A 13,561-nucleotide genomic window follows, 5' to 3' on the forward strand; every position below is an offset into this window, starting at 1 on the left:
TGCCATTGTTCAATGGACTGGCCTCTCATAACCAGCCCATTTACTACTTAGTATCCAACCCTCTGCACTTCCTTCTGGAGCACTGACATATGACATATCATATCAGGCATAGATCCTCCAAGACGGATCCTCCTACAACTTCCAAAAACTCAACGGAATGTTGACATGTATCAAGAGAAATACTACACAGTTGTTTATTAGCTTGTCTAATGTGGCCACTTATTGTACAACAATAGAATTTGACACTATGCTTTCTGAACAGAGCAAATGAAGCTTTGGAGGCCACACATCTTTGTCAAACATATAGCCAACCAAGGGTTTGTTGTCAGATTGCAGTCAAGATGCCACTTAGTAGTATTGTACACCAAAACATTCCAGCGCATTCCTAAGTATTCCTCACAAAAACATAATATGACATGGTATTATTCCTGTATAGTCTGATCCTGATCATTCATCAGAGTCGTCACTGCTAAAATAGGAACTGTCACAACACTCTGCAGTATAAAGAAATTTATGGACGTTTGGGTTCAGACGGGGTATCCAGTGTCTCGGCACTAGGAATGTTGAGAGGTTGAACAAATCTACGAAAACTTTGTACCTGTCGCTGTTGAAAACAGAAATAAACATGATTTTCTTATAACAGTATGTTAAGTTAAATAATATTCAAAATACACTACACATATGCATCAAGAAAGGAGGACAGAGAGGGTGTTATAGTAATATATTGACCATGTGGGAAGTTTTGCACAACTAAAGACAGTAGTTGGCACAACACAAGTGGATTTCAGATTTTGGAACTTTTTGTCCAAAACAAGTAGGTATTATGAATATGTTCTAACTTACCTGACGGTTGAACGTAAATAGTGATATCCGGATGAGCCTCCTGTGCCCGCTTTACTGCCTATCATTCTATGCACCATGCATACATGATTATCTAGCAAAACAAAAGAGGCAATGAGAAATATTAGATTTCCTCTAGGTATTGAAGCTTGCGTATACTCATTTATGCAATCCTACTCTTTCTGTTTACAGTCAAAGGACATATATGAATCTAATTATTATAATAATAATTATAACAGTCTAATTATATATAATGTATGGCTGCATTTAAAGCAGTATTAGATACATCTTAGATACTTCTATACTATATTTTTCTTATTTAGAAACAGTTACAGTGATTACAAAATAATGGGTTTTACAGCTTCACAAATATTGTAGACATCTGTAGTTAAAGCAGATAATCATGAAAAGTATTTCATATTTTTCACTTTAAAATGTGTCCATTTAATCGATTTTTTTAGTTAACTTTACTGCAAATTGTCTATATACCATTTTTAACAGAACAACATTCTTGTCTCCCCATGACGTTACAATTTGACGAATTGAAAATGATTTGAAGAAAAACACTAATTATCTCTTTATAAAGTTTATAAGCCGTGGCTTTAAAAATACTTTATGTAAAATTGGTTTTACATTTTGATGCTTGCTCATTGTATAATACATTCCCTGATGTTCTGCAAGAAAGGGCCATCAAAGAAAGACTCCCACACAACTGAAGATGATAATAACCAGAAACTCCCATATATACTGATGAACACAGAGCATACCATCCACAGATGGTTTAGGTATTTACCGTAATAATATGCAAGATTAACTCCAATAGGTACTATGAGTATTTTAACTTACATCTCCATTTGGTCATCAGTGTATCAATATCCATCAGAGAAGTCAGCAGCTGAAAAGGAACCTGAAACCTTGGCTCCTCCCTTACAAAACAAAAAATGATTAAGATTGTGGTTATACTGTGTTCTATTAACATTCATTAACTAAAACGTTGAATCAGAGTGATGTACTTTACTGTTTTGTTGGCTGATGAAAGACTACAAACACATTTGAGTGATTTCTCAAAGGACTTAATCTGAGATTACTTTGGATCCTGGGTTCTACTGTTTCAAAAGATGTTAATTAAGCACATTGGTAAAAGTGAGGATTGCATATGTTCTGCTTCTCAAGTAAACTTTAATCGGACAAAGTTTCCTGGTAACATTTCATTATATGCTTTTCACGAACAATGGCATCATTTCTGGGTCACCATATACAAGGCAAACCCTAGAACATTATTAGTTCCATATTGGATCTCTGGGGTTTTATGAAAATATCAAGGTTTTAATGCAAAATTATACATTCACACATCCTGTGTCTATTCTGGTTTCCTGATATCTTAGTATTTCAATTGCTGCATTTCTCAGTTATAGTTGAATAAAAGTACCTTAATTCAGAGTGTAGTTCTAAAAACTACCTGGTTGTTATAATTTACGAGTCACTATTATGCCACTATTACGTATCTATTGGCTATTAAAGGTCAAATATTCAAAACGTCTCAAGGTCAGGTTAATTAGAAAGTCAAGTGTATGGACATAACATACTGTGCTGAATAAAATTCCCTTTAATGTGGCTTTTTAATACAGCCAGTTCACAGCTGCATAAGTTATAAAAGGGTCAGGCCTGTCCAGTTACCTGTAAAAGTAGATCATCAAAGCCCCTTTGAGTGCTTTATACGAGAGTCTCCTTTCACCTGTAAAACATATGAAGTCGTTATTATAAGTGTAGCACTCTATATAGCATTATATATATGTATATTAACTCAAGGCATGCACAATATACAGTGCCATAAGACAGCATAAGAGCCTTCTGGGCCCCTAGACATTCACAAATATGTACATATTGCATTACTTGACCCCATACTGCTAGTGCGGCAACTGCTTGAAATATCACATACTGGATACACTATAGAGCCTGGTATTAAAGCACCCAAGCAACACAAGATATGCCCTCCGTCTCCGGCACTTAATAAATAAAAAGGTAATAATAAAATAATGTTGTTATTGTCACATCGGCAATATATGTTTCATGCAAGCTAATTACACAGATGAGCAAGAAAATGTTGCTAGAAACTGACATGTCTAATATTTGTTGATTCATGCGTACCGGCTTAAATTCAGCTATTGTTTAAAAGTGTAGCCAGTGATCCCCCCGAGCTCTGTTCTTGGACGCTATTTGTTGGGGACTAGTTGAATTAAATTGTATAGGGCTTTGTTGGTAAAAAAACAAATGGTGTTTTTTGTTTGTGGAATGTGAACTGATATCTTAAGTCGATTTTCTTTCCAAATTATGGTAAAAATGGATTGGTGGGTTTTCACAGTTTTTAGTCAAAGCTGATAACCTTGATAACCTCACATGTTTTGCTTAATTGGACCAATAAAAGCTATCAACTTCAGCCAAAGACCGCTTTCTCTTGGGATGATACAGCTATATCATTGTCAGTGTTTTTTTTGTGACAAGCTGGATTTGTTAATAAAGTTTTAATTAAAAAAAAGAAGATAGCTGTGTTTCAGTGTTATTTAAACATCTAGAAGTAAAATAAGCAGATACTGATAGGTTATTGCCACAGAACCCGAAAAGACATCTTTAAAGAATTGTTGTTTTATGTAATTTAACCTTATAAGTAAATAATAAAATAATACATAATTCAATTACAGATCTGCTCATGTGTATTTGCTTAACGCGCTGGAGAATGCAAAGTGCAAAAAAACTTGTATAAATATCTGAAATGCCTGGAATTTATTACCTTTACTGAGAAGATGCTGGTGTCTTTTCTCGTCAAATAATGCAGTGAAAACCTCCCTTTGCTTCAGAAGTTCAGCAATCTGCTCCTCTTTTTCTTCTGAATCTGGTTTTGCCTTTATAAATTAGAAGAATGATGTTATGTAGACTAACACGAAGATGTTAATTATCAAGAAATGAGTGAAATATATAACATGTGCTGAGCATACCTTTACCGACTTTATATATTCTTCTAATCCTTGATATATGTTAAATTGCAGCTTTCCCCAGAAATTAAAACCTTCTTCTTCCAGTCCAGGAGTTCTTTCTAGCCATGCCTTAAATCGGAGAGATGTATTTGCAGGTTATTAATCATGATGGTGATACAGTATGTGTGTGTGTGTATAGATATGTAAATGTTCCACCGTTGCATTTTGAATGCCTAAATCATGTGACACAAAAACGGCCACTGGCGGGTTGTTAGAAATTAAATTTTGGAATATATCTTACTTGGCCTTTCTTGATTATATTTTTAAACTTATAATGCACATATCTCTTGATCATCCCATTTACCTCCACTAGGCCCAAGAGTGTTGGTTCTTCCTCAGATTTAAGAAGCACCTCGTTTTCCTTTCCTTTGAAATTGTCACGGTAGTGTCTCCTGTTATATGGAACTCTCAAAATTTCTGGAACGCCAATCTTATTTTCCAACAGTCGAAACTGTAAACTCTGGAAACCCGAGGCAGGAGACAAGTAGTCCCTTTTAAAAAAAGAAACAAGAAAAGAGATAAAGCTTTTTCAATTGCTATGTAATGCACATTACCTAATTAAACATCCACACGGCTGCTTTAAATGTTCTATACTTTCTGGAATGTTACCTAAACTACATATGAGATATAGTACATGCATGTGCAAGGGAACTGTTTAATAAAACAAAACATACAATTGCTGGCCTGTGTATGTTTGAGATAGATGGATGGATGGATGGATGGATGGATGGATGGATAGATAGATAGATAGATAGATAGATAGATAGATAGATAGATAGATAGATAGATAGATAGATAGATAGATAGATTGATGGATAGATATTGTTCACCTCGTGTCACATGGCTAACAGCATTTTCCCAGATACCAACCTGAAATCAAAGAAATCTAAAGCTGTCATAGTTTCCAGAACTGAGAATTGTTCCACCAGTAACCTAAGAATCATGGAAATACGATGAATCCGTGTGACAACCTTAAGCATGTTTCTTTCATCTCTCACCTACAATAGTGATAATTGATACAAGAAATACATTAAACTACAATTTAAAATGTGTTCAGCTTAATATTTATCCAGACACAGAAAGTGCTTATGGAATTGGATGATGTTACAACACCACACTTGGCCTTGTCCTCATGGTTAATGCGACGTTTCATATGAAATTTCAGGTGAAATATTTTACAACTTTATCTGCACACAGATAAGGAAATAGCATATGTAAATAAGATATGTTTCTCTTTTCTGCATCGTTCACGAGGAGGCATGTCCATTTCATTTTAATTTATCTATAGTTTTATCATAACAAGGCAACAAAATAGCAGTGATAGCTGATCCTTGTCTTGGTCTTCAAACAGTCTATAAAGAATTGATAATGTATATGTGTATAGACAATGATTCAGGTCTTGACTGTCCATGGGGCACACAGGGCAAAACGTAACACTTTTGTGCCTGATTGCAGAAAGATCATTCTTAATACTGTTGAACCGATGTACAAACATCTACTAGAAAAAAGCTTCAATTATGCAAAAAAGCTTATTTAGAGTTCCTTATTGTTTTTTAAAATGATTTGTCCTTAAAAATACCAACAGCAGCTTTAACTGATTTGATCGTGTTGCAATATGTACATTTTTCTAAACAATTTGTGTGCCTAACGTACATTTCTTCCATGTTATCATATGACCTACAGCCTGCTGTTTGCTAACTGTTATTCATTGTACATCTCTCATGTGGATTCACAGTTACCGCCACACAGAGGTATGTTTGATAGGGCACACAATGTCAGAGGTATATAGTTGCATACAAATGTTAACAGATAAACATAGACTACAAAAATATCTAACACAAAACATCAAATACCTTTCAATGTCATGAAAGGCTGTTAAGCTATATTGGAATCCAAACATAATTAATGATACTATATATCTGCAATGGTATTTTGGATATCTTTATACTTACACGTCCGTTTTGGAAGATTTCTCGAACAGAATCTAATTCCCACAAAATCTGCTTAAACCACAGTTCATATGCTACAATGAAACCAAACATAATAAAATGTTGAATTTTTTGCTCATCATAAAAAAACACACAGCAAGACCTAATTTAAAAGATGTATTAAAGATGGACAGCTATAGGAAGAATTTACTTCCTCTTATATAACATATTATTTCATCGTTGAGAAGTTACAAGCAACAGATCGTCTATGATAGGCCCCTTTCAAACAGTTTAGTTTGGGGTTCAAGTATGAATGAATGCCCTTCCCTCAAGAAAGAGGAAAGCTGTGTCTGCTTCATTCAGCTAAGTCTCCATGGCACTACACTACTGGATTTCATTTATATTATATACTATGATATTTTGAGCAACACACCTCTTTTTTTGTAAACTGAGCCATATGGATACGTTTATTCCATAGTAACTAGCTGTTCGTATGATTGCATATGCTTGTGTGGAACTATCATACAGTATAACAAGCTTCCTCACAATGTACTCATGGATAAATCTGATTATGCTAAATGTTTTTTTCATACACTTCTGAAAATAATGAACAATTTCCTTCTTGGCATAGCAGACAACAAACCCTAAAGCTAGATGCGTACATTATAATAATGCTGGATGCACAATCATTTAATCCGTTCGCTGGTTAGGGAGCTAATCTATGATTCCCTTCTACAGTTTTGAAAAAACATTGAATATTAGTAGCTTACCTTGATGAGTGACAATGAAAAGATGTTCATCGTGGATTTTATTTCCCTTCTTTTCACTCTGTAGTTCTTGCGCATTTAACACCTTATCAAGCTGTAATACAAGACAGGATTACAGAAATATTATTAACCCAGGTATTTCTTGGAGAGCTTATTAGCGCATGAGTCTACGTCTTACTTTGTACATGTTTCAAAATAGCAAAAAAATGGATTTGGGTTCATGGTTCATAATGAAAATATTATTGCTATTATAATTGTATTATAATTGTAAATAGCAATATTATTATTACTAAAGGGAGGATGATCACTTATGGTCATGGAAGATGAGTCTCCATGGATCTCTGATACATAGGGGTCCTTATAAAATTGTGCATATTTGTGTAACACATAGTGGAAGACAGTTTCTATAGCACAAAAATAAGCAGAATGTAGATAATATGAGCAGGGCTTCTCTTTGGCTTGGCTGTCTCTACAATATAGGCGATGTAAGAGGTTGAACTAGGACACTGATCTTAGTGAATGGCACAAGTTCTCTTCTATGTGTGCTAGTGAATGAATAAAGAAGAGAGACCTCAGGTATACAGCTTACATGCTCTTTAAAAATTGTTTGTCTTTTTGGAAAGTCAGAAAGCACAAAGTCCTGCTCTGCCACATCAGCTGCTTGCGATTAATGCCAGAAACAAACTGTTTTATTCCACGTGGAACAGAATTGGCAGTCTACAGTATTTCTAAGCTGTTGTCTCCCTGCTGAGTTGTTCATATACCACTGGTCATTAGGTCATCAGGTTATTAATACAACTCCCCATTAGTATGTTGTGTAGCTCTCATTGTGCTCGAGCCCTTATTATGAAGGTTCTTTCATCAAGAGTGGTTTCCAGCTGGATTACAACTAGATCTAGCCTCTTAGCTTTTCCCACCTTGCACCTCATCTTTGTAACTTTTGTATTTGGATTTGTTTTTTGGGGGTTTTTTAGCCAGTGGTAAATTGAGCCTTGGGGGTAGACCAACTGAGAGGGGAAGGGAAAGTGTTACTGGAGAAGAAGACGCTGAAGATATGATCAGAAAAGTAGGATGTGAGGAGTGTCACAGAGACCAAGATCTTAAAAAGGTTTGATGGAAAAGAGGGTGCTTCACGGTCAGAAATAGAAGAAAGGTCCAGTAGGATTAGCATAAAGCATAATGTAGTGGTCCTTGGATTTAGCAGTGTGTATGTAATTAGTAACTTTAGTAAGGGTGGTCTCAGTAGAATGTTTAGAGCAGAATCAAAATGGAAGAGGGTCAAGTAAAGAGTTGCAGTCAAGAAACTTAGTTAATTGGGTGTATTCAATTTCAATGAAGGAGGATGTGACAGATCCAGTAGAGAGGGAGAAATGGAAGATATGAGCTGATGTAGGGACAAGAGTAGATGAGAGAGACTGTATAAGATGAGGTAGGAGTAGAAAATAGCAGAAGATAGTTTTAAAATATCCTTGCAGTAGTACTGATTATAAAAAACATGATTAAGATCACATAAAAGGTCTGAGAGTTTTATATTAATTTTACCAGCTCTCTGTTTATATCTTAAAGTGAACCTAAAAAAAAGTTATTTTAAAATTCCAAGTTTGAATACAAAAGTATTCAATGAAAGCAATTCCACGCGTTGCCTATATATACACCTTTTTTGGATAGCAAACTCAAATGAAATAATACAATAAACTAATTTAGTACAGTTTTATGGTCAAAACCATTATATCATTAGCAATAACTTTCAAATGGTTTAATACTTTTCAACATTGTTCTACATATATATATTTCAGTCACATGCTTCAATAGAAGTCTGGAGCTGATGTGCGCATCATGTTGCTTTTGGGTATTTTAAATATACATTACTAGATGATTAATATTGCGTCACATGAAAAAAGTTACCTACAAGGTGTTGGATGATAAACAGATATAACGGGTTCAACAGTATGGCTCTTTGAAAATTGTACATACAAGCATAATAATATTTGCCTATTCATGGACAGGAAAGTGGTCAATATTTTCAGGTCACAGAGTGTCACTTGTTATCACTTACGTGCAGATAGTCGCCATATATCAAGCCACCTTTACTGGCTTTGTTCATTCCCTCCTGTGAATTTTCTCCATTTTTGTCTTCCAGAGATAGTTCATTAAAAGTGAAACTAACAGAAACAGAAGGTGTGATTGTTTAAGCGTTTAACGTTCGGTAACTATACAATAATACAAAAAATTTCCACGCGCTGGAACATTAATGCGTATCAGGTACGTTTATCTCTAAGAAATCATGACATTCATGGTATACTTACTTGTACTTTTTCCCCATAAAAGGACAGCCACTCATGTTTATCGATATGTAGTCCACTCGAATGTACAGTAAATGAAAACTGGACTCACGTTGTCTTTTCTATTGCTTTTTATAACACATACCCTTTTTTATGCAAGCCAATCAGATTACAGCTCTATTTTTCTGCCCATATAATCTTTATAATTATTAAGCAAAGACAGATTCTTATCTCATTGTCTCTGTTTACTGACCATGGTTTCAAAGCTAAACCAACTAAAAAAGTGTAAGTAAAAGTATTGACACTTGTGAATTATCTACTGAAATATGCATATTGAATTTGTATTATCTTTTTTATCCAGCGATATATAATAATAATTGATTCTTGGAGTTTTAGTTAATAACAAGAGAATCGGCAGATATGTATACAAACCAGGAGGGTTGGTTTGTATTGGCTGATAATTGCCGTTTCAATTATTGCTGGTTTAACTTTCTCACATAGCCATATTTATTTATATATATGTATATTCATAGTTACAAAAGGCTAAAAGATATAGTTTACACTTTACAGTTTACAGCATAATAAAGGAGAGGCACAATAAATGCAGATGTGTAAAACGTACGGTAGTCATACAAATGTTATGATCAGGGGACAAAAGGAATACAATTCATTACAATGAAACAATTCACTGGACCACATCAAATATAAGGTAACTGGAATTAACCCCTTAAGGACAACGGGCGGTCCCTAAACCCATTGAAAACAATGCATTTTGAGCCCGTACATGTACAGGCTTTGTCATTAAGGGGTTAATGACGGAGCTCTACTCCACTGGCTAAGCGACAGAATGTAGAGGAGCTCCACGTGTCTGCTGGATACAATGTATCGCAACTGAACAGTGTATTGACTAAAGAGTCTGTCCTATTTGAATAAACAGTTCACTGAAAGGTGCTTACCAAAGAATGGTCATAAACACAGGTCATAATTCACAGAACTTGTGAAAAAACCAAGGTAGGAATTTTAACGGCAATCATAACACCAATCGGTTTCGGCGTTCATACGCCATCATCAAGGTAATGCATTGTTAAATTGAGATAGATTGTATCCAGCCGACACGTGGAACTCCTCTACACTCTGCTCTCATATTGCTGACGGCTATTTTGTGGCTACAAATGGAATACATAGATTAGAAAAGGCCAGTGCCCATAGAGCTTACTATCTAAATAATAGAACAACAATTGACAGTTTCCCTTTGAGTAATGCAGGTTCTGCATAATAGTAACATAATTGATTTATTTTATACGTATTTACTTATCACTGTGTTTATTTCTGTATTACTTATGAATAAAGCAACAGCAGGAAATTGATATTAGGACAATGCCATCAGAAAACAACCTTCGTAGCATTTAAAAGAATTATCTTTTATATTCAGGACATACCTCTGGTGAGAAGTCGAACAAGAGAAAAAAGGAATGGAGGAAACAGGTATAAGGATGTAGCTGAAAGCATATTGTGAATTGGGAAGGGTCATAAGAAGAGAGTCACTTAGTTGGAAAACAACCATCAAGAAGCCTTGGTCCCATTCATTGGCTTGTTAACCAATTGGTCATTATATACTGAAGACCTGCACAGAATCAAAATCTGAGACATTCATTTATTTAAAGGTTAAAACCTGGCTGGTTTATTGTTATTAAAAGAAGACTTCAGGTATTATATGTGTTTTTAACTTTTTCTCAGTGCAAAGGCTTGTAGGGATCCATCAGAGTGTCCTTCTATGCACTTGCAGGTACACTCACTGCTACCCGTCTCCGGCACTGGCTCCTGCGGGAGTCTAATGAAACCCCCATGTGTGAATGCACAGAAAGCACTCCCATTGATTTCAGTGCTTCAAGCAGAAAAAACTAGGGTGGCGGGTGTAACAGCATTGACACGGGTGCTCCATTGCGCTGAAGCTGCAACATTTTAGAAAGGTAAGTTATTTATTTTGCTGTATTTATAGAATACAAATTAAATTGTGTACAAAGTGACCTAATATGAATTATTCAGTGTTGGAGTATGGGTCATGACACTGTTCCTTCAAGTCAATCAGTATTTAGAAAAAAGACTTGCTTAGTGCTATACAATTCCAAACAACTAAAGTGATACCATGACCAAAGGGAATGATATTTATCCATTACTGTAATTTAACAATACTGTAAAAGCATATATATTGACCTAAGTCCTATCCCTAATATTTATTTGCTTAAAGTTAGTAGGCAAGGATACAACCAATGAAGCACAGGAAAGTTTCATGGCTGTGCACAATGTGCACAACAGGTCATACGGCCTAATATCCTAATGCTGAACTTCATAATGGAAGGCAACAATGGTTAAGGATAGTATGGAGACTGCACCAACTAGACATATATGTGACAGGGCTGGGCTAGCTGGCTCATATGGGGAAAGGAAAAAGTGTTGGTGCGCTAAGCTAGTCTCAGGCTCAAATAATACAAATGTGTAATACGAGGCCTACCAAACAGTGTGAGCATGCTGCAAGAAACAGTGTATTGGCTGTACAATGTATACAAAAAACAAAAACTGCCTGTGCTTCTCACCCTAATAAAGTTGGCAACAAATATATAAACATAATATAAATGAGAGGTTTTGGTTATATGAATTGGCCAAAGCATAATTAAGCTCACCCGCCACGTCAAGGCACACTCTCAACAGGGTAAGAACCTACTCTCACCTCCTACATAGTGGGCACACAAAGCAGTTTATACTGCTACCAAAACCTTATTAATGTGTTGGGGGAGGTGCAAGTAAACCTCCTCCCTATTAACCCCTGGACAGCAAGCTGCAACCAGACTGATGAGGAGCCAACAACCTCAAATATGTGCAAACAGGGAAAAGAAAAAGTGTCGGTGCGCTAAGCTAGTCTCAGGCTCAAATAATACAAATGTGTAATACGAGGCCTACCATATGTTCGTATGAAGTTTAGCCGGGTAATGGAGTACTTTTGTGCCCAGTTTCTGATACTGTAACCCGGTAATATTTTATAAAGTGTTTTATTTTATAACCGACCCCAGAGACTGAATGTGGCTGCAGCTCCAGCCTTCAAAGAGACAATCAAGTGACCTGGCTGGAGCTCTTAATCAGCCAGTCCAGCCCTGTTTGCACAGACGGCACCCGCACTACAGGGGGGATAACACAAGCAGGGGAACCCATTGTATTCCATAATCCACTCACCTGATACATTGCCTGTATATTGATGGAATTTATGATGGGATGTGGGTGATGGTATTGGGGGTTGGGTTCGGTGCACATTGAATTGAGGTTATATATAAGTTCTGTGTGTTTAAAAAAAAAGAGTTCTTGTTTTACTACGATAGGTGGTCTGACTGATCCGTGGATAGCAGGGGCAATCCGTATGAGGGACTGACTGGTGATTCCTCAGCCCTCAAACAGGGGTACCCAGCCTTGGGTATGGTGACCCTGTAATAATATACTCTCATAGTTTAATCAGATCAGTACCAGTTTCAGATCACACCAACCAGTCCATAGAGCATTGGCACACCAGAGAACCTAATCACCCATCAGGGCAATCAACAAACATTATTTGTTTTAAACTATGGTCTGTACGTGGTAAATGAACTGGAGCAGTTGATGGGTAAAAACCTGTTGATGTATCTAAAGTCCAGGAAAGCAAAACCCTGTAAATCCGTTTTAGATTTGTCTTTGCTTATACTTGAGGTCAATTGTATGACACAATACCATACTGGTCATGTTAGTATTTTCTAGTAAGTACTTTGTGCTTGACTTCAACCCTCCAGCATTTCAAGTTGATCTCTTTTTGTTGCATCTGGGCATATGGGTTGCCCTTTCCAATTGCAATGCTCATTTCTCTTCTAAGTATTATGGTAGGTAAATCATTCATAAATGTACAAGGTCAGTAAGTCAACCATAACACCCCCACAAGATGCAAGAAAGCAGTAAGACAATATCAGATGGCAAAGTCCATATAGTGTAACAGATGCTAGACCTCTGGTTTAAGAACATTAATGGGACTGCAACTTGCAATGTGACTTTATAAGCCATTCCAAATTCCATTAAAGTGTAGTATCTTCGCCCTCCATAATACAACTGCCTGCTGTAATCTTGAGGAGAGGCTATGCTGGGGATTCTCAACTCAGCCTTTGCAGCATCTCTATGACTTGCTCTGTTGGTCTTGGATGAGAGGTGGTTTTCTGTTATTTGCAGGTCTGAGCTAGAAAATTTACTGGGGAATTTCTCTGCAGGAGTTTTTTTACTTGGAAAATCGATACGGCTACCCACCTATAGCTGCCACATACTAAGTGAAAGCAGGAAACGATGGTCAGGAACCGTATAACGTGAACCAGGTTGACCTTTGTTGCTTGCTTCCTCTTAGTATGCGGCAGTTACACTGGTACCAGGTTAATCTCATAACACAGACAATGACAAATACACAAAAGTAAGGAAGTAACACATTGACTTAACAGGGAGACATTCTTAAACTATATACAAATGGTCACAAAATGGGGAACACTAAAAGATAAATGTACTTCAACTAGTATCTAATTTTCGATTCCAAGTGTAATCCTTGGATCCTTTCATACAAAAGTACATTTTTTGCACCAAACTATAGATCTGGGAGCCTAATAGGGTAGAGGACTAACTCAAGACAACTCATTTGCAGGATCTTGCAACTCATT

General features: G+C 36.2%; 1 protein-coding gene across 1 annotated transcript; it reads right to left on the reverse strand.

Moving 5' to 3' along the window:
• Nucleotides 1–170: 170 nt before the first annotated feature.
• On the reverse strand, nt 171–8,984 carry TDO2 (tryptophan 2,3-dioxygenase). The gene is made up of 12 exons (XM_053460367.1): nt 8,874–8,984; nt 8,624–8,729; nt 6,571–6,661; nt 5,825–5,895; nt 4,743–4,870; nt 4,177–4,363; nt 3,834–3,941; nt 3,629–3,740; nt 2,518–2,575; nt 1,687–1,766; nt 844–934; nt 171–604 (listed from the first exon to the last, which is right to left on the reverse strand). The coding sequence occupies exons 1-12, from the start codon at nt 8,906–8,908 to the stop codon at nt 448–450; spliced, it is 1,224 nt and encodes a 407-aa protein (XP_053316342.1). The 5' UTR covers nt 8,909–8,984; the 3' UTR covers nt 171–447.
• Between the last annotated feature and the right edge of the window lie 4,577 nt (nt 8,985–13,561).

The sequence above is a fragment of the Spea bombifrons genome, chromosome 1 (genome assembly GCF_027358695.1).
Source record: "Spea bombifrons isolate aSpeBom1 chromosome 1, aSpeBom1.2.pri, whole genome shotgun sequence".
NCBI lineage: Eukaryota > Metazoa > Chordata > Amphibia > Anura > Pelobatidae > Spea > Spea bombifrons.

Coding starts and splice junctions, on each gene's coding strand:
- TDO2 (XM_053460367.1), bottom strand. CDS start 8,908: ATGAGTGGCTGTCCTTTTATGGGGAAAAAGTACAA. Junction 4,871..5,824: donor AAATCTTCCAAAACGGACGT/GTAAGTATAAAG, acceptor TCACTATTGTAG/GTGAGAGATGAAAGAAACAT. Junction 605..843: donor TATTTACGTTCAACCGTCAG/GTAAGTTAGAAC, acceptor TGTTTTCAACAG/CGACAGGTACAAAGTTTTCG.